The 20,325-nt window shown below is 42.6% G+C and overlaps 1 protein-coding gene across 5 annotated transcripts in view; it reads left to right on the top strand.

Moving 5' to 3' along the window:
• Positions 1 to 16,818, top strand: part of chd4a (chromodomain helicase DNA binding protein 4a) — a 36,888-nt gene extending 20,070 nt beyond the window's left edge. For 3 of the 5 annotated variants that reach the window (XM_083981983.1, XM_083981980.1, XM_083981981.1), the window contains exons 16-39: positions 238 to 438; positions 534 to 671; positions 1,737 to 1,858; positions 2,175 to 2,348; positions 2,857 to 2,998; positions 3,511 to 3,642; positions 3,750 to 3,867; positions 4,555 to 4,679; positions 4,800 to 4,892; positions 4,999 to 5,137; positions 5,778 to 6,131; positions 6,625 to 6,714; positions 7,053 to 7,144; positions 7,802 to 7,935; positions 8,377 to 8,521; positions 8,708 to 8,861; positions 9,796 to 10,224; positions 10,886 to 10,948; positions 11,083 to 11,307; positions 12,458 to 12,566; positions 12,708 to 12,840; positions 14,010 to 14,205; positions 15,115 to 15,290; positions 16,421 to 16,818. In XM_083981983.1, coding sequence (XP_083838109.1) covers positions 238 to 438; positions 534 to 671; positions 1,737 to 1,858; positions 2,175 to 2,348; positions 2,857 to 2,998; positions 3,511 to 3,642; positions 3,750 to 3,867; positions 4,555 to 4,679; positions 4,800 to 4,892; positions 4,999 to 5,137; positions 5,778 to 6,131; positions 6,625 to 6,714; positions 7,053 to 7,144; positions 7,802 to 7,935; positions 8,377 to 8,521; positions 8,708 to 8,861; positions 9,796 to 10,224; positions 10,886 to 10,948; positions 11,083 to 11,307; positions 12,458 to 12,566; positions 12,708 to 12,840; positions 14,010 to 14,205; positions 15,115 to 15,290; positions 16,421 to 16,435 — 3,699 coding nt within the window. In that variant the 3' untranslated portion in view covers positions 16,436 to 16,818. The remainder of the gene's footprint in view (positions 1 to 237; positions 439 to 533; positions 672 to 1,736; positions 1,859 to 2,174; positions 2,349 to 2,856; positions 2,999 to 3,510; positions 3,643 to 3,749; positions 3,868 to 4,554; positions 4,680 to 4,799; positions 4,893 to 4,998; positions 5,138 to 5,777; positions 6,132 to 6,624; positions 6,715 to 7,052; positions 7,145 to 7,801; positions 7,936 to 8,376; positions 8,522 to 8,707; positions 8,862 to 9,795; positions 10,225 to 10,885; positions 10,949 to 11,082; positions 11,308 to 12,457; positions 12,567 to 12,707; positions 12,841 to 14,009; positions 14,206 to 15,114; positions 15,291 to 16,420) is intronic. The other 2 variants (XM_083981984.1, XM_083981982.1) reach the window with 2 other exon arrangements.
• Positions 16,819 to 20,325: the final 3,507 nt, after the last annotated feature.

Below are 20,325 nucleotides of genomic sequence, written 5' to 3'. Positions count from 1 at the left end.
AGGCCAGAATACACTTCCTGTCAGAGCAGCAGGAGCCCTCAGTGTGGTGATCTGGGAAACTGCTTTATCTTAATTCTAACAAACAAAAAACATGATTGATTATGGTATTTAATTGTTATTAAGACTCATTTTTAAAACATAAATTAGCAAATATGCAAAATGGAACTCGTTGCAATCAAAAACAGGCGTCACTTTGTCCTGAATTAACGTGCAACTCTTCCCGTCTTCCCGCTCCAGGGTCACTCCAAGGGGCCGTTCCTGGTCAGCGCTCCGCTCTCCACCATCATCAACTGGGAGCGAGAGTTCGAGATGTGGGCGCCCGACATGTACGTGGTGACGTACGTGGGAGACAAAGACAGCAGAGCCGTCATCAGGGAGAACGAGTTCTCCTTCGAGGACAACGCCATCCGAGGAGGGAAGAAGGCGTCCAGGATGAAGGTGAGAGGAGGAGATGACAACGACGACGGCGTAATCTCTTAAGGATCACATCCCATCTCAGTTTTAACGCCTCCTGTGTCGATTTCCTCCAACAGAAAGACTCGTCGATCAAGTTCCACGTCCTGCTGACGTCGTACGAGCTGATCACCATCGACATGGCGATCCTGGGCTCCATCGACTGGGCCTGTCTGGTGGTGGACGAGGCCCACAGGCTGAAGAACAACCAGTCCAAGGTACAAGCTGCAGAAACAATCTCACCACAAGCTTTTAGAAATGTAAATGTATCGTACTTTCCGGACTATAAGCCGCTACTTTTTTTTCACCGCACACAAACACGCTCTGTAACCTGTAATCTTTTGTTCATGACGGTGGTTAAGACTACACAAACACACACGCACTGTAACATCGTATATGTTAGTAACGTTTTCCACCGCTCCATTTATTGATTTTTCGCCGACTTCGTTGTCAAAAAATGCACATGGACGAGAGGAGCGTAACCAAAACAGCAGAAAAGCGAGCGGACTTGCACAGTTCCCACTGTCTTTCTGTGTAAATATCTCATGTTACAACATGAAAACCTGCGGCTTATATTCAAGTGCAGCCTAGATATGTTTTTTTTTTTTTTTTTTTTTTAGCTGGTGCGGCTTGTACTCGGGTGCGCTCTATAGTCCGGAAAGTACAGTGCTTTATTTTTACAGCCCTTTACAACAATCCTTTCGGTGTACCAAAGTGCTTTACAGCAGGTAATACATAAAAAGAAGAATAAGTAAAAACAATAAAAAACAGTGAAAGCAATTAAATACAGCAAAATCAAATAAGATGAAATCAAATAAAAGTGTTATCACGCTACTGGGTATTAAAAGCCATCCTAAATAGGTTTTTAGTTTAGATTTGAAGAGGCCCAGGTCAGAAATAAGACGCATCTCGGCGGGGAGCTTATTTCACCCCAGTGTTTGTATTTTAGACCTGGCCACTTCCAGCAAAAGTTGATTTGTTGACCTCGGCTCTACCAGGATTACGAACAGTTAAAATCTCAGATAAATACGATGGGGCGAGGCTGCTAAGAGCTTTAAAAACAAACATTAAAAGTTTAAAATCAATTATATAAAGGACAGGAAGCCAATGAAGGGAGTTAAGAACAGGAGTGATGTGCACACACGTCAGTTTAGTGTTAAGTTTTGGAGCTGTTGATCAAATCACATGATCGTTACTGCAGCTGCAGATTGTAAACTCATTCATGTTGAAACCTGAAGCATCGCTCGGCCTCTAACTCTGTTGTTTGTGTCGTCCCTTGTTAGTTTTTCCGGGTGTTGAACAACTACCCTCTGCAGCACAAACTGCTGCTGACTGGAACTCCTCTGCAGAACAACCTGGAGGAGCTTTTCCACCTGCTCAACTTCCTCACACCCGAGAGGTTCAGGTAAGCTCCAGCTGCAGGAAACTTCACCTTTACACCTTCAAGGGGAGGATTTCTGGGAATTTTCCATTTGCTCAGGAGTTAGTGAGGGTTTTTTTTGCATTTAAGAACCTTTTTCTGATTTTATTATTGTGATTTAAGGGTCATTAAATTATAATAAATTCTAACATTGCTCTTGTTCTCCTTAAGAATCACCAATGCCATGATGCTAGATCTTGTGCAGCCACTTATTTCCACTGCAGAAACATTGATCCTATAACTAATAGTGGAAAAAAAACAAAAAAAACTCAAACGTCTGTGTCTCGGTCTGTGTCGGCAGCAACCTGGAAGGTTTCCTGGAAGAGTTCGCCGACATTGCGAAGGAGGACCAGATCAAGAAGCTGCACGACATGCTGGGTCCTCACATGCTCAGGAGGCTGAAGGCCGACGTCTTCAAGCACATGCCCTCCAAGACGGAGCTCATCGTCAGAGTGGAGCTCAGCCCCATGCAGAAGTGAGTCAGCGGAGCGAGGAAGGGGGGGGGTTCTTTCCCAATCCTAGCGAGAAAACGTATCGACATTGAGTTGATGAGTGTTTCCCGTATTGGACCTGTTGTCTTCTCTGATGAAGGACAGATAGATAGTGACAGAGAACGGCTGTAGGTGTGGTTTAAAAAAAACAAAAACAACATTGTTTTTGCGTTGTTCTATGATAAAATTGTCTTAATTTCTAAGCATGTAAGATATTATGTCATAGATAAGTTGGAGCCATAGACGGTACATCTTTAAGACTTCTGGGAGAGAGAATGAGAGAGAGGAATAAACATAGAAACAAACTGGTTAAATGTACAAAATAAGCTACAACTGTCGAAAAGACTTCTCCAAAGCATGAATGGGACGGAGGATGTGTTGGCGTGATGTCCGTCAGACTGTAGCAGCTGAAAATGTCGTGGAAAAGTGCTGGAAAATTATTTCAAGAAAAGAGTAGGAACCCTGTTAATGTTTGTGTGTGTGTCTTTGCAGGAAGTACTACAAATTCATCCTGACGAGAAACTTTGACGCCCTGAACACCAAAGGAGGAGGAAACCAGGTTTCTCTGCTCAACGTCGTCATGGACCTCAAGAAATGCTGCAACCACCCCTACCTCTTCCCCGCAGCCGCCATGGTACGACCCGCACGACATCATCCACCTCGAGCCAAACCTTCTCTGCAGACTTGAAATAATGAATGAATGAGAGTTTATTTGATTAAAATAAATCAACAAGAGCGAAACTTAACACTTATTTATGTTCAAAAGGAGTGGGAAGAAGCTGGAGCTTATTAAATCCCACCCCCTTCTCCCTATGTTGATTCAATATATGTTATAATTAGTTATGGAATAGTAATCTATGTATATTTATTACATGTATACTTAATACACATACACACATACAGTCACAATGAGACATAAAAGAACAAAAAATGAGACGTATTATATTATATATTATTAGATTTTTACTCCACTGAGTGAAATGCAAAACCTTTTCTGATTTGTGCATATTCTGATAACTTTAAAATTATTTGACCCCCTTTCGACCTTTAAATAAATTGTACATTATTTGTGCTGTGAATTTTAACAATTTTGATGGTAATAAAAGTGTCAAATGTTAAAGTTTGTTTGTTTCTTGCCTGTAACAGGAAGCTCCAAAGTTGCCCAACGGGATGTACGACGGCCAGGCTCTGACCAAGGCTGCAGGGAAACTGGCGCTGCTGCAGAAGATGATGAGGAAGCTGAAGGAGGGAGGACACAGAGTCCTCATCTTCTCTCAGGTAAGGACAAGGACACCAGAGAGAGAGAGAGAGAGTTTCCACACTGGACTCTGGATGTTTCTTAAGCAGCAACAAAACATCTCCTCTCCTCCTCCTCTTTGCTGCAGATGACCAAGATGTTGGACCTGCTGGAGGACTTCCTGGAGAACGAGGGCTACAAGTACGAGAGGATCGACGGAGGGATCACGGGAGGGATGAGACAGGAGGCCATCGATCGCTTCAACGGTGAGTCCAGCAGCACAAACACAAACGGATAAAGTTTTAAAGTTGTTAAAGGGATGAGTTGTTCAACATTTAGTCAGATTCTCCTATCACCATAATCCCTATAGTCGTAGCAGTAGGTTCATTACCTTTTAATTATCGGTGCATGTTGTTTTGAGATCGGCAGGGGCAGAGACGCGAGATGCTCAGCTAACTTTCGCCTTTCCTTCATGAAATACAAAATACAAAAAACTCTAAAACGTTCTCGTGAAGAAGTTGTGACCTGCACATTCACCACGCTATGAAATAATCATGTAACATTACGAGACAGAGTTGGTTTAGAGGCAAATGCAGCCGGAACTACATTCCAGACACGGCTGCTGGGCGGAGGGATTTCAGAAGAAAGCGAAAGTAGTTCAGAGTATTTGCTTCATGTGTCATAATGTTACATAATTGTCCATGATTATCTCATAGCGTGGTGAATGTGCAGGTCACAACTTCTCCACGAGAGCGTTTTGGAGTTGTTGGATTGTGTATTTGATGAGTTTTGAGCATCTCAAAACAACTTGCACCGACAATTCACGACTGGCTATGACTATAGGGATTATGACGATTGGCGAATTTGTCAAAATGTTGAACTATCCCTTTAAAATAGAAGCTGATGATTGTAGAAATGACACAAATCCATCTTCGTCTCCTCCTCGTCCTCAGCTCCTGGCGCTCAGCAGTTCGCCTTCCTCCTGTCGACGAGGGCCGGAGGTCTGGGCATCAACTTGGCCACGGCCGACACCGTCGTCATCTACGACTCCGACTGGAACCCTCACAACGACATCCAGGTACAGGAACGAGACGAGAGCATGAGAGTGTTTTAAAAAAAGTTGAAAAGAAGCTCGGTGTTTTTAAGTGTTGAGGTTCATTTGTTCATTTTCATTTTCATTTGTTTTCTTCGCGTCCAGGCCTTCAGCAGAGCTCATCGTATCGGTCAGAACAGGAAGGTGATGATCTATCGCTTCGTCACCAAGGCCTCAGTGGAGGAGAGGATTACTCAGGTCGGTGGCTCCTTCTGTCCGTGAACTGACAAGATTAAACATCTTCTTTATTTATCTGACTGGTGATATATTCGTCCTAACTCTCTCTCTCTCTCTCTGCGTCCAGGTTGCCAAGAAGAAGATGATGCTGACTCACCTGGTGGTCCGACCAGGTCTGGGATCCAAGACCGGCTCCATGTCCAAACAGGAACTGGACGACATCCTCAAGTTTGGAACGGAGCAGCTGTTCAAGGACGAAACAGAAGGTGAGGACGGCGAGAAGACGTTTGTCTCTGTTTTTTTTTTTATTTAAACAAAAACTTTTTCTTTTTTTTTAAGGAGTGAGACATTTTTGATTGATTGAAGTGTTTATTTTAAAAACAGAGCAGGGCTGCATGGCTGATCGAAAGGGTCAGGGCTGAAGCTACAAGCTTATAGATGCCCTAACCTTTATATTACACCATACATGTAAATATATGTATATACAGTACCTTTTACATAAACAAACAAGCATACATGCCATCTACACACACATATACACACACCTACATGTACATACTCAGCAAATACCAAGCAAAAATAGACATTTAACATTTGTCAAATCATTCCTACCTACATTTAAATCATTCCCCTCCTTCAAGACTGTAATGAACATTTTTAACTTGCACCAGATTTTTACTTTTTTTGATCTCATCAGTTAACTTGTTCCACAGCTTCGCCCCACAGACAGATACACACATGCTTTTCAGAGTAGTGTGAACAATTAATTGGTTGTTTAAAATCCCCTCTCCCTCTTAGATCATATCCCCCTTCTCTATCACTAAAGTTTTTTTTGTATATGGCCAGGAAGTCGTCCTGTTTGTTGTGCGAATTAGTTTTAACCCTCAATTGTTTGTTTTTCTTCAGGTGAGAACAAGGAGGAGGACAGCAGCGTCATCCACTACGACGACAAGGCCATCGACCGCCTGCTGGACAGAAACCAGGACGCCACCGACGACACGGAGCTGCAGAGCATGAACGAGTACCTGAGCTCCTTCAAGGTGGCTCAGTACGTGGTGAAAGACGAGGACGAGGAGGAGGAGGTTCAGCGGGAGATCATCAAGCAGGAGGAGAGCGTTGATCCCGACTACTGGGAGAAGCTGCTGCGTCACCACTACGAGCAGCAGCAGGAGGATCTCGCCCGAAACCTCGGCAAAGGAAAACGCATCCGCAAACAGGTCAATTACAACGACGGCTCGCAAGAAGACAGAGGTAAGAGAGGTAGGAAAGGGTGTCACTTGAACCTAAGGAGTTTTTGACACTTCTTTTTATTCATTTATGTGTGTGTATGAATGTATTATTGATTAGCTTATCAGCTAATTTAAGTCACAATAGACTTAGTTGTCTATTATCTTGATTTAATTCAACTAATTGAGGCAGATTTTGTCGTCTTTTTTACCAGTTTTGCATGATATGTAGGAAAATCTTGTGATATGCAGTAGCACCAGCTAAACACAAACAGATATTGAACTGTGCAAAAAACAGTTTGTGATGAATGAAGCTGCAGCTATAAGTGAAAAAACGGAAAGTTTACTTTTGAGCTTGTTAAAGTTCACAGCTTGTCAGACTACGTTACCCATAGTGCATTGCACAAAGCCTATAGATTACAAAGAAACAGGTGGGTGTGTGAGGATGAATCAAGTTGAAAGTTGATATTTTAACTTTACAGCAAAAGAAACTGGAATAAAAACGACTTTCTCTCCCTTTGTGACAGCTGATTGGCAGGACGACCAGTCCGACGGCCAATCGGATTACTCTGTGGCGTCTGAGGAGGGAGACGAGGACTTTGACGAGAGAACAGAAGGTGAGCAACTTAATCCACGCGTGTGTGTGTGAGAAAACACAAAAACAGGAAAATGTGCTGATAGAAGTAAATATAAAAGTTTTAATTCAATAAGACATAAATCAGTGTCACAGCAGAGATTTAATCAGCCGCCGCTGATCTTGTTAAGTTTAACTCAATCTTCCCTCCAGTTATCGGATGGAAAATTTGACTCTAAACCATCAAAAACACAGAGAAAACACAGGAAATAAAAATAAATTAAGAATTTAAAACACATGTCACAGGTTCAGGACAGATGGAGACTTGTTCCTCCTGAAATAAAGATAAAGATAATGACCACAGCTCGTTTCTCTCTGCAGCCAACTCCCGCAGGCCGAGCAGGAAGGGCCTGAGGAACGACAAGGACAAGCCACTGCCCCCCCTGCTGGCCAGGGTGGGAGGCAACATCGAGGTGAGTGCCTCCAATCTGACTCTGATTTATTTATTTATTTATCTATTTATTTAAAGCAGATATCAGTGGAATGTTTTTGTTAATATAAGTCCTAAATAGTCCTATTTTCCGTCAGCAATCACTTACATGAAGTATTTCAGCCTAAACACGAGTCTCTCCGTCACTCTGCTCTGCTGTAACCCGAGGAGAAAATTTTCCTTGTGGGATACAAGTGTTATCCAATGAGGAGAGAGAACGGCATGAAGGGCTGTGTGTGCAGCCAAGGGATGCGCGTGAATGTGGTGACGTAGCACGAGGACCAATTGATGCCTGACAAGGGCGGGGGCTGCTAACTCATGGTGCGTTCAAAGAAACTCGTACTTTGTGTTTTTCCTTCCTGTGAAGTCATACCAGTTCGATCTGGTACGAGTTCACGGGTCGGAAGTTACGAGTGGCCGTTATAGGGAACTTTCACAGACAACAGGATGGTAAAAACACGAGCTACGGGTTACCTGGAACGCTACCAAGTCGTAGTTGTGACTTGAAGCTGTAACTTACGGTTTCAAAAGCCTGCCTTGAACGCAGCATTAGCCGAAACGGCCGTGAAGCTGATATCTGCTTTAACTATCTATCTATTTTTTAAATGTTTCCTCAACATTAACTCTTCTGTTCCTTTAGGTTTTGGGCTTCAACTCCCGGCAGAGGAAGGCCTTCCTGAACGCAGTGATGCGTTATGGGATGCCTCCACAGGACGCCTTCACCACCCAGTGGCTGGTCCGAGACCTGCGAGGGAAATCTGAGAAAGAGTTCAAGTAAGAAATATGTGTGATTCTGTATTTATTAGGATCATATTTCAACATTTTCTTATTTTAGAACTGTGATTAAACATTTTATTTTCCTCTCTTTTGCTTCACATTTATGAATTAAACTTAATTAAATGTGTTTTTATTCTCATTTTATTGTACTTTTCATCTGTCTGTTCTTTTTCCTTTTAGTTAGTTTTTATTCTTTTTATTCTTTTTGACATTATTGCTATTATTTTTTAACTTTATTTTTTAACCTTTTTATGCTCTATGTCTTGTATATAAATCACTGTGCAGCACTTTGGTAAACTTTTATGTTTTGCACATGTGCCATTATAAATAAAGTTAGATTAAAGTTGAATCCAGAGACAAAATGTTTTTAAAATAATTTTTTTTCTGATCTCACATCGTAGTTTTTTACATTTAACAAACTCTCCGTGTCTCCCTCAGGGCCTACGTCTCTCTGTTCATGCGTCATCTCTGCGAACCCGGAGCCGACGGCGCCGAGACCTTCGCCGACGGCGTCCCCAGGGAAGGGTTGTCACGGCAACACGTCCTCACCCGCATCGGCGTCATGTCCCTCATCCGCAAAAAGGTAACGGACCGACTCGGCTTGACGTGTCGATAATGAATCTGATATTCTGACAATCGTTGCTGATTCAGCTCCATTTGATTTTCATTGTTTATTGATTATATCTATTTTAACCGATCAAAAAAAAGTTATTTAAGTTATTTATAAAAATCAACACCTCTCTTCTTCTTCGTCGTGTGTTTGTTCCAGGTGCAGGAGTTTGAGCACGTGAACGGTCAGTGGTCGATGCCGTGGATGGCCGAGCTGGAGGAGAACAAGAGGGCGGCGGCTCAGCCCGACTCCCCGGGGAAGACACCGTCCACCGGCACCCCGGCCGACACGCAGCCCAACACGCCTGCTCCAGGTAACACACACACACACACACACACGATGCAGAGCCAGATGTTCACTCAGGGTGTCCGTGGGGTCTTGAAAAGTATTAAAAGGTGATAAATCAATTTTGGGGGAAAATTAAGACCCTTAAAAAGTATTTTAAAAGTCTTTTCACGACTTTATTAAGTTTTACATTTTGAAGGTATTTTTTCTGAATTAGCTGTCCAAGAGTTTGAGTCATAAAAAAACATTGTGAAAGTGTGTGAATTTATTCATTTCATTAAAAAACAAAGATGAACTGGTACATAAAAAAGAAAAGAAGATTGTTGTTTTTGTTTTTTGAGAGTGGAGCAATGTGGGTTTTTTTTTTTACTAAAAATACAAATAAACTTTGCCTTTGATTTATTATCCCAGCCTATTTTGAATTCTGGTGTATCATAGTGGTCTATAGTCTTTATCACAAACTAAAATTAAAAGTTAAAGTGTCACTGATGTAAATGTTTACAGCTTGAAGTGGCGGTGAGGTATTGAAAAATATTGATATGGTCTTGAAAAAGTCTTAAAAAGGTATTCAAATTAACTTCAAGATTCCTGTATATACTGTTACTGTTACTGGAAAAACAGCTGTTCTCTTATTAGGCAAGGCATCTTTATTTATATAGCGCATTTCATACCAAGGCAACTCAATGTGCTTTACATAAAGACAAAACATTAAAAAAAGAAGCATAAAACAGAATAAAAACAAACAAAACACTAAAAACAGAGTTACAAGCAAGAGCAAATAAAAGTAAAATAAAAGAAAATAGATAAAGTTTAAAGTTCTTAAAAGAGCTCAGCTATAAGCACGTGAAAAGAGAAATGTTTTTAACCTGGATTTAAAAGTGCTTACAGTTGGATTATTATTATTAAAGGTTTTAAAACGTATATAATAATAATAATAATAATAATTCCTTCTGTTTTTACAGTCGATGACTCGTTGAAGACCGAGGAGGCGGCGAAGGACGGAGAGAAGGAGGCGAAGAAAGAGGCCGAGGCGGAAAAGAACGGCAAAGAGCCCGCGAAGGCCGCCAACGAGGTCATCGCCATCCCCGACGACGACGAGAAGAGTCCGCCGGCCGAGCAGGAGAAGGAGAAGGAGCAGCAGGAGAAACAGCAGACGGAGGAGGAGAAAGAGAAGGAGAAGAAGAAGAACGGCGAGGAGCCGATGGAGACGGACAAACCGAGCAACGGGGAGGCGGAGGGCGCCAAGGAGAAGGAGAAGGAGAAGGAGGGCGAGAGCGAAAAGGAGGCGGACGGAGAGAAGAAGAGTCCAGAGGGAGGAGAGGAGACGAAGTCGCCCTCGGAGACGAAGACGGAGGCGTCAGAGGTCAAACCCGAGGAGCCGGAGGTCAAAGGTAAAAACAAGAAAACGGTTTCCTCATCAGTTTGTTTCAACTTTTCACTCTGATTTATAACTTTATTGTTTAATCTGTAAAAGTATGAGATGTTTTTTTTCTTCAAACTTAAAGGGATAGTTCAACATTTTTGGCATATATAGTTTTAGCAGTAGGTTCGTTACCTTTAATTGTCGGTGCAAGTTATTTTTAGAACGGCGGAGCAAACTCATCAAATACACAACCCAACAACTCCAAAACCTTATGAGACAGAGTTGTTTTAGAGGTAAATTCATGCAAAACCGCTGATGCGCGTTCCCGTCAGGGACAGTTTTTCAGCAAGCAGTCTCTGCATTTCCCTCTAAAACAACTCTGTCTGGTAACGTTCTGTTATTATCTCATAGCGTGGTGAATGTGCAGGTCACAACTTGTCCACCAGAGCGTTTTGGAGTTGTTGGATTGTGTATTTGATGAGTTTGATGAGGAATTTAAATCCCATGAGCCTCCGTAGCGTAACTCCGTTCTCCGCCGTTCTAAAAACAGCTTGCACCGACAATGAAAGGTAACGAACCTACTGCTAAGACTATAGGGATTATGGGCCAATTTGCCAAAATGTTGAACTACCTCTTTAAACTTCCTCTTTTTTTAGTTCTTTTCCTAAATGTTTTACTTTTTTTTGCAGCAGAAGAAAAGAAGGAAGAAAAGACAGAAAAGATGGACACGACTCCTGCAGACGAAAAGAAAGGTACAGAAACCTGCAGCTTGTTGTTTTTATTTAAACAACAAACTAACGTCTGTGATCGGAGTTTAACTACATCTCTTCTCTCTCTCTCTCTCTCTCTTCTCTCTTTCTCTCTCTCTCTATCTTTGCTGCTGCAGAACTGAAGGAGGAGAAGGAGACGCCGAAGACGGAGGAGGCAACGAAGCTGCAGAACGGAGACGGCGCCAAAGAGAGCGCAGTGTCCACGGGCAGTGCAGCCGCCGCCGCTAACGCTACGGCCGCCGTCGCCACCGCTGCTGCTCCTGGAGCCGGAGCCGGCAGCGAGGAGAAAAAGAAGGCGAAGACCCGGTTCATGTTCAACATCGCAGACGGAGGATTCACAGGTACACACACACACACACACAACCACACACACATCCTTGTAAATCTATCTTTGTGAGGACATATCATTGACATAATGTATTCCCTAGCCCCTTACCCTAACCTTAACCATCCAAAACAAATGCCTAAACTTAACCATTACTCTAAACCTAATTTAAACCTAATTACAGGGATGCAAACAGCGCGCCGAAAAGCGAAACTCGCTTTTTTCATGACCAATTAGGTGACTTGTGTGAATCGTTCAGATCCGAAGAGTTTTTGTTTTTGGGAGGGGGGGGTCTCAGCTGGGGTCAGTAAAATGTTTTTCTAACAGGCTGACAGTGACAATCACGTGAAACTGAGGCGAACTCATTCATGGTTGTCTCTGATTAATCTGATAACAGCCTACCTCCAATGTAGACGCGCGCTCATTAAAGCGGCGCGTATCCGCGTACATCGGTGCGACAGCGACGCCGTTTTCCCCCCGTGCATGTCCGTGGAGCTGTGCACCGTGGACGTGCACGGTTCCCTACGTTGCTGTGTCAGGCAGATGTTTCCACGGAGCTCTGCCCCGTTTCAGAGGTGAAGGAAGCCCTAAGTGGAAAGACGTCGCCTCCGCGATGTAGAATGTGTTCAATTAAAGTGAAACTAACACATTATATAGGCCTATATGTCCATTACACACTGAATGACACATCCCATGTCTTTATTTATTCAGTTTATTTTAATAGTAATAATTATGACTAACATTCAGTGAAGACCTAAAAATCAGTAGCCTATCTCCAAAATGGAAATATTGCAAAGGTTGTTTTTTTTTTTTAAGCATTTTTAATATAGAAATGTTGGCCTTCTGAAAACTGTCCATCTATATGCACTCAATACTTGGTTGGTCCCCCCCCGGGAAATTCCTCTCTTTTTTGGTCCTGACCCGTTTGCATCCCTGTAATTATAACCTAAAGTCTTAACCCTCAAACAGCCCTTGGAAAAAGTGAGGACCGGCCAAAATGTCCTCACTCTGTTGGTTAAAAACTCGTTCCGGTCCTCACAACGTAGCATGTACAAGAACACACAGACACACAAACACACACACACACACAGAGACAGTGTAACGTCATGTTTTGATCTCATCACTCACTCACCACCTCCTCTTCCTCTTCCTCCTCTTCCTCTCAGAGCTGCACTCCTTGTGGCAGAACGAGGAGCGCGCTGCCACGGTTACCAAGAAGACCAATGAGATCTGGCACCGTCGCCATGACTACTGGCTGCTGGCCGGCATCATACAGTATCCTTTTTCCTACCTGAGCGACGAGTTTGTTTTGTGTTTTTTGTGTTTAACCCCTGGTAGCGACACACACACACACACACACATATAACGTACGTACATGAATCAGTTGTGTTGCCCTTGACTCCGCCCCCCTCCAAGACACGGCTACGCCCGCTGGCAGGACATCCAGAACGACGTGAAGTTCGCCATCCTCAACGAGCCGTTCAAAGGAGAGATGAACCGAGGGAACTTCCTGGAGATCAAGAACAAGTTCCTCGCCAGAAGGTTCAAGGTACGGACGAGTCTGATACCCGGGAACGCTGCGGAGCGACTGCGCTGCTGCGTGTCTGCAACGTGCTCCGCCGTCATAAGGGCATAATTGCAAAATAGCAGGATGTAGAACCACAAAACCAAAAACGGTTAATTTAATCCAGAGGAGTCGTAGGAAAACAACTCAGTGCTGATCTGTTGATCTGCTTATTTTGAGATTTTACAATCAGTATCTCCTCCTCGGTGTCAACGGGATGTCTGAAAACCTGACCTGTTGACCTCAGGCCTCAAGGTGTATCGCAGGAAAATATGATCCCCTGTAAACGTTGTGTATTTTATTTTGAAAATTAACCAGTTGTTTTATTTTGTGTCGATCTGCTGTGTGCTGAATCGCTGCGTTGTGCCGGGACGCAGCGAGGCCTCAGCTGGTGGAAGCACACACATTAGCTGGGTTTCCATTATATTATTATTTTCGCAATATTTCTGAAGTTTCGCAAAAAGTACAATTGATATTTGCAGGTGTTTCCATCGAAAGGTGTTTTCCAAATGAGCCGAAACCCCTGTGAAGTCTAGTCTCACGATATCCCATAATAATTCTTTTAAATTCTCGTCCCGCGAGACTTCACCTTGCGTTTCCATGGTGTTGGGACCGTGATCTCAGCTGTTGCTGTTATTGTTTTTTTAACAAAAGACGAAGGCAGCACTTGATTGCTCAAAGGCAGAGAGCCCTGATGTGAGGCAGCGGCCACGAGTAAGATTTCTGGGAGAGGATGAACTGTGGATACAAAATTTCAGAATGACCCGGGATACGTTGAATGAGCTGTGAGCTGTGTGCTTCCGTCACACTTTTACGATGCACTTTTATTTTGATACGTCTGAAAAAACCTCCTCATGAGAGCGTAAACCCATTTTAGCGATTGTGAAGAACAACCACCGCACACTGATGCGACTCTGTGCTGATACAATTTATTGTGAACAATGTGTTTCGCTTTGAGAGGTTTTTCAAAACGTAGGCGTTTCCATTACCAGTTTTTTATTGCGATATTTGGGTTTTGCGCATTTCTACGGGAAATGGTAACGCACCTACGTATCAGCTACAGAGACACGACGCACACATAAACGTGGTGACGCTGCCACTCACGTTTCCTTTTACTCTGTAACCCCGCCCCTCCCTCTCTCTCTCCCCTCCAGCTGTTGGAGCAGGCGTTGGTGATCGAGGAGCAGCTGCGTCGCGCCGCCTACCTCAACATGTCGGAGGACCCCTCCCACCCCTCCATGGCCCTCAACACCCGCTTCAGCGAGGTGGAGTGTCTGGCCGAGTCCCACCAGCACCTCAGCAAAGAGTCCATGTCCGGGAACAAACCGGCCAACGCCGTCCTGCACAAAGGTAGAGACGACAGCGACGCCGCCACGTAGCTCTGCTCTGATAAACACATCATGGAAAACTCATGGAAATTGAGAAAAATGTCCTGGAAAAGCTTTGAGTTGTCCTGGAAAAGTATTTATCACATCATGACACCAGCTGCCAGTGCTCAGTTTGACTTTTTCAGACCCCACCAAGGATTTCTTTCCCAATCCTAGCGAGAAAACTATCGACATTGAGTTGACGAGTGTTTCCTGTATTGGACCTGTTGTCTTCTCCGATGAAGGACAGATAGATAGTGACAGAGAACTGTTGTAGGTGTGGTTTAAAAACAAAAACAACATGTTTTTGCGTTGTTCTATGATTAAAATTGTCTTAATTTCTAAGCATGTAAGATATTATGTCATAGATAAGTTGGAGCCATAGATGGCACATCTTTAAATCAGACTTCTGGGAGAGAGAATGAGAGAGAGGAATAAACATACACTGCTCAAAAAAATAAAGGGAACACTTAAACAACACATCTTAGATCTCAATTAATGAAATATTGCAGTTTAAAATCGTTATTCAATATATAGTAGAGTGTGTTGCGAACAAAATAACATAAAAATGATCAATGTAAATCAAAATGATCATCCCAGGTTGATTTCACACGGGTGTGATATACTTGGAGTTACAATGTGTTGTTTAAGTGTTCCCTTTATTTTTTGGAGCAGTGTAGAAACAAACTGGTTAAATGTACAAAATAAGCTGCAACTGTCGAAAAGACTTCTCCAAAGCATGAATGGGACGGAGGATGTGTTGGCGTGATGTCTGTCAGACTGTAGCAGCTGAAAATGTTCTGGAAAAGTGGTGGGAAATGATTTCAAGAAAAGAGTGGGAACCCTGGATAGTTTCTAATGCTCCGTCTCTCTCTCTCTTTCTCTCTCTCAGTGCTGAAGCAGCTGGAGGAGCTGCTGAGTGACATGAAGGCAGATGTCACCCGCCTCCCAGCAACCATCGCCCGGATACCGCCGGTCGCCGTGCGACTCCAGATGTCCGAGAGGAACATCCTGAGCCGGCTGGCGAGCCGAGGGCCCGAGACGCAGACACAGGCACAGACACAACAGGTAACACACACACACACGCACACAGGATATAAACAGGTGTAATTAGATTATTTATACAGTTAAACAGTAAATTAACAGGTCACACTGCAGGTCAGAGTCATTATTAATCGAATTTCCTCGCCGCCATGTTTCCCTGAATTCTTTTATTCCTTGTAAATTTAAACTTAATTGGTTTAAAAATGATGAAAATGGACAAAGCGTCTTCCTTTTTCTTGGATCATTCAGAAAGTTTGAGCACAAAACAAAATAAAAACCTGTTTTGCTGATCAGTTCATTAGTGAATACTGAATACTACACCCACTGTTTTAGAGTGAAGATCACAGTTATTATAATATATTGACCATTAATTAGATTTGCAACATGTCTAGGAAGGAGTCAGCCATGTTATTTGTCATTTTCAGGTTCAGATTTATAATTAAGGGCACCTGTGAGTGCTGTGTATTGTTTGCCAGATCACACTTAGGAAGGGCTCTAGACCCTGTGTGGCAAATAAATCTCCAAACTTGAAGTGCTGTTTCTTACATTTTTTGGAACTTTATACCTCCATTAGAAATTCAGCACCCAGTTTTTGTTTTTGTTCATGTGAGTTGAGCGCCTTGTCTCCCATTTATAATAAATCATTTCCAGGTAATAACATGAAATAAAACCACATTTCTGATATAAAGACATTTGAAAACACAACAACAGAAGTGTTCAACAAATAGGAATGTAGATAACTTGGAAAAATCAAATCAAATAGTTAATTTTACAAGTCAAAACATGATTCATCAGGTCTTAAACTCCTGTCGACCTGGTGCTCTGAGCCGCTCTGAATCTGATATAGTTTGTTTTTTAGCATGTAACGACGAATTGGTGCTACAAAAATTGGCACATTTTTGACCAGGAAAACACCTGACTGTTGCAAATTAAATTTTATTTAATTACATCAATGTACATAAGCTGTGGTGTTGTGTGCGAAAGAAGCCGCCGGTCAGAAGCTAATGGCTGTTTCAGCTGGCAAAGCCCTTGGTTTAGTCACAACTGACGACTTGACCTGTAACGACCTTGATTGACCTGTAATGACCTTTGTTGACCTCTGCTGTCACTCTACAACATTAACTTTGTGTGTTTGTGTGTGTGCTCTCCCTCAGATGTCGCAGCAGTAGACTGAAACTCGGCTCTTTACCTCGAAAACCACCCCCTGCCTCACCTCAACATTCCTGATTGGTGCACAGCAGAATGACGGACAGCGCGCCCCAAGCTTGAAGCCACGCCCAGTTCACTCCCCCCCTCTCGGCCCCCCCACCCCACCCCAGGCCCCGGCCCCTTTGCCCTTTGCCCCTTTTGCCCCTCCCAACCCACCCCGACCACCCAACGACCCAACGACCCGACCCCTCCCCTAAAAACAGACTTTACAGAGTTTTTCTGGAGGATCCGACCCCTTCCCATCACCCACGTTTGAGGCTGTGGACAGAAAAGCTATTTTATTTTTTTTCCTCCTTTTTTCAATTTCTGTATTAATATTATTGATATAATGTTATTATGATGGTTTTTTTGGGACCTAAATAAAAAATGTAATAAAGAAGTTGTTTATTTGGTCAGTCAGAGGAACCCCCACCCCCCCAAACCTTCATAACAAAACACCAACAGTGTTTTTTACATAAAGGCAGAGCTCCTCTAATATGTTATTTAAACCTTAGGACTTAAGTTTCACACATAATTTTGATTTATAAACCAAAATATATTACAGCATTGATTCCCAACCTGTAAGCTGGCGCCCACTGGTGGACAGAGGTGGTACTGTACATGGGCAAAATATAATTTGCGAACCTTTACTGCTATGGTAACAACAGGTAATTATAAAAATGAATTTAATAAACAAAACAAATACTGTTAAACAATCTTGAGAAATATAAAACAGTATTTAAAAACTCATTTTAATTGTTTTATGTCAAATTAGAGCTGATAAACCAATGATAGAAGCTTTTATTTTGACAGATTAATGGCAAAACTATTGTAAAATCCAAACTAAAAATCATATTTTTTAAATTCCCTCTCAGCTTTTAATTGAAGGATATAACATGTTAATAAACATTAAGATGTTTTCAAACGGATTTAAAGGATCAATATGTAAAACTTTGAGTAAATCAGAGCACAAACACTTTGGATATGTTGCAAACATTAATTTATTCAATCCCATGATTCCCAGGCTGTGATCTCACCTTCACACGTCAAATAAATAATTTCCAGCAGCAGGTACTGAAGCGGCACTGACCCTGAACACAACACTCAGTCTTCAGCTTTAAAACTCTTCTCTTCATCATATTAATAATATGTACAGTCTCGTGGTGGCGGAGAAGAACCCACACTCTCCAGCACTCGAAAGGGGTTTTTCACTCGACTCTTTTATAGTATATACAGAGGAAACACGTTCAACAAAAGAAACAAGTTTCACATTCAAACCACAGAAAAACACGAGTCGGGTTTGGGTTTTTTCACGAGACATAGAAATAGAAATAAAAACAGAACTGATGCAGCATCGAGGGGAGGGAAAAGAATAAACGTCACAGCGAGGGAAAGAGGCCGGACAGACGGAGAAAAGACACGGGGACAGTTCCTGAAGTCGTCCTCACACTCGTCTCTTGCTGTTCCCACACGGGCGGCGCTCTCCTGTTATAGGCCTATCATGAAATCCATAAACCCAGGTTTCAAAACACAAGCGCGTCTGTTTGTTCAACTCATTTACAACCGGATTTATATTAAAAGTCTGATTGTTGCAGCTTTTTATAAACAAAAGATAATGATCCTCCACAGCAAAACACACAACAGCTGCATCAATTTACAAACGTCCCCTAAACGCCTCACTTGGAGTCTGTTGATAGATGTTACAATTTATAGATGTCCCCTGAATGCCTGATATGGAGTATATGATAGATGCTACAATTTACAGAAGTCCCCTAAATCCCTCACATTGAGATGGTTGGTAGATGTTACACATAGGTATATAGCCTACGTATATCTATGGATGTTACAATTTACAGATGCCCCCTGAATGCCTAATATGGAGTAGCTATATCAATGGATGCTACAATTTACAGAAGTCCCATAAACTCCTCACATGGACACTCTTATGGATGTTACAATTTACAGATGTCCCCTAAATCCCTCACATTGAGATTGTATCAATAGATGCTACAGTTTACAGATATCCCTTAACACCTCACATGGAGACTATCTCAGTAGATGCTACAGTTTACAGATAAACCCTAAACGCCTCACATCGAGACTATGATAGATTTAATTTTCCTTTATCTTTTTCAAGACAAGAAACAAGGAAAACTAAATACTACATTCGGACATAATGAACTTCCACAATAGACTATCATAGATGTTACAATTTACAGATGTCCCTTAACGCCTCACATCAAGACTGTATCAATTCAATAGATACTACCATTTACAGACCTACCCTAAACGCCTCACACGGAGACTATCTATAGATGCTACAGGTTACAGATGTCCCATTAACACCTCGTGCCTCACATGGAGTCTGTGATTTACAGATGTCCCTTAACACCTCACATGGAGATGATAGACATTGCTACCATTTACAGATCTACCCTAAACATCTACAAGTTACAGAAGTCCCATAAACCCCTCACATGGAGACTCTCTCAATAGATGCTAAAATTGACAACTGTCCCTTAACACCTAACATGAAGACTTTCTATGGATACGTCAATTTACAGATGTCCCCTGAACTCCTCACATGAAGACTAGCTACTGATAGATTGTACAATTTACAGATGTTCCTTGAATGCCTACAGAGACACAGCATCGGGGGGGGCATCTGTGTTGGAGTTGTAAGGGGGTTTATAGTTGTCACTGTGAAATGTGCCAATGTGAGGGGCCATCAGGGGCCCCCCCTTCTCAACATGTGGGCCCCAAACCTCATGAAGCCTTTTTGTTTCAGGGCCGGCACAAGCTTTCATGGGGCCTATAGGCAGATTTTTGACTTGAAAGGCCCCCATTGCCACCACTACTGCCTCACACCTGACCATCTGCACACCCCCTCTGTAAATCTTACACTCATTATCACTTTAATTCTCCTGTAGGAATTAATTAAACCAGTTGTTAGTTAACATGTTGGCATATGTTAAATATCATATATCTATATATATTGCACTGAAAATACAATAAAATGATCAACAATAAATCATTTCTATCTCTCCTATGGGACGTTTCTCACCACGATTTGTTAATGTGGGATTATTATATATGAGCTGATGCTAAACATTGTGTTTGTGAACAAACCTGGGTCGGTGGATTTTACAGCTGATATTTACTCGGCCACCAGAAGGAGGCGACGTTTGTTACTGAGCACAATACAAGAGGCAGAAAGAGAGAGAGAGAGAGAGAAAAGGTCATTTAAGATAAGTCTCACAATGTAAACTGTCCTGACGCAGTAAGCTCCACCCGTCTGGTGGCTCCCGGTGACGTGAAACAAACTGACACATTATACATCCTGCTGCTGCTGCTGCTGCTGCTGCTCAGCTCAAGTGAAACCTGCCGGCACAGACTTTTCCCACCGGGAGAGGAGGACAGTGGAGGCACCGCAGCACATCACAGACCATGCAGGAGGGATGGTGAGGAAGAGGAGGATGAAGAGCAGGAGGAGCGCTGAGAAGAGTTTGGATTTGGATTTGGCTTCGGCGGTGTCGGCAAAGACTCGTCGTCGTCCTGTGACCTGTGTGTCGTCCATCCCTGAAGACCAGCTCAGTAGAAGAAGTACACTGAGGAAGAGGAGGAGGAGGAAGAGGGACAAAGATGCGTTCGCGGTCATGAAAAAGAAATAATGGCATTTCTACATTACACCAGCAAGGTTTAACTTTAAAACCAGAGTAAATCCTGGTTTAAGAAATCCTGATTAACCTAATTATGATCAAATTTAAACCTCAGTTTAATTTTTATTTATGTTGAAACTGGTTCCAACACCCTAAAATTAAGAGAGATCTAATTTAGCTCAGTTTACTTTTGTCATTTAAACCGGGATTAT

Source organism: Trachurus trachurus (genome assembly GCF_905171665.1).
Source record: "Trachurus trachurus genome assembly, chromosome: 11".
NCBI classification, from domain to species: Eukaryota; Metazoa; Chordata; class Actinopteri; order Carangiformes; family Carangidae; genus Trachurus; species Trachurus trachurus.
Note: the sequence above shows the minus strand (reverse complement) of the source record. Positions and strands in the feature narration are given on the sequence as shown.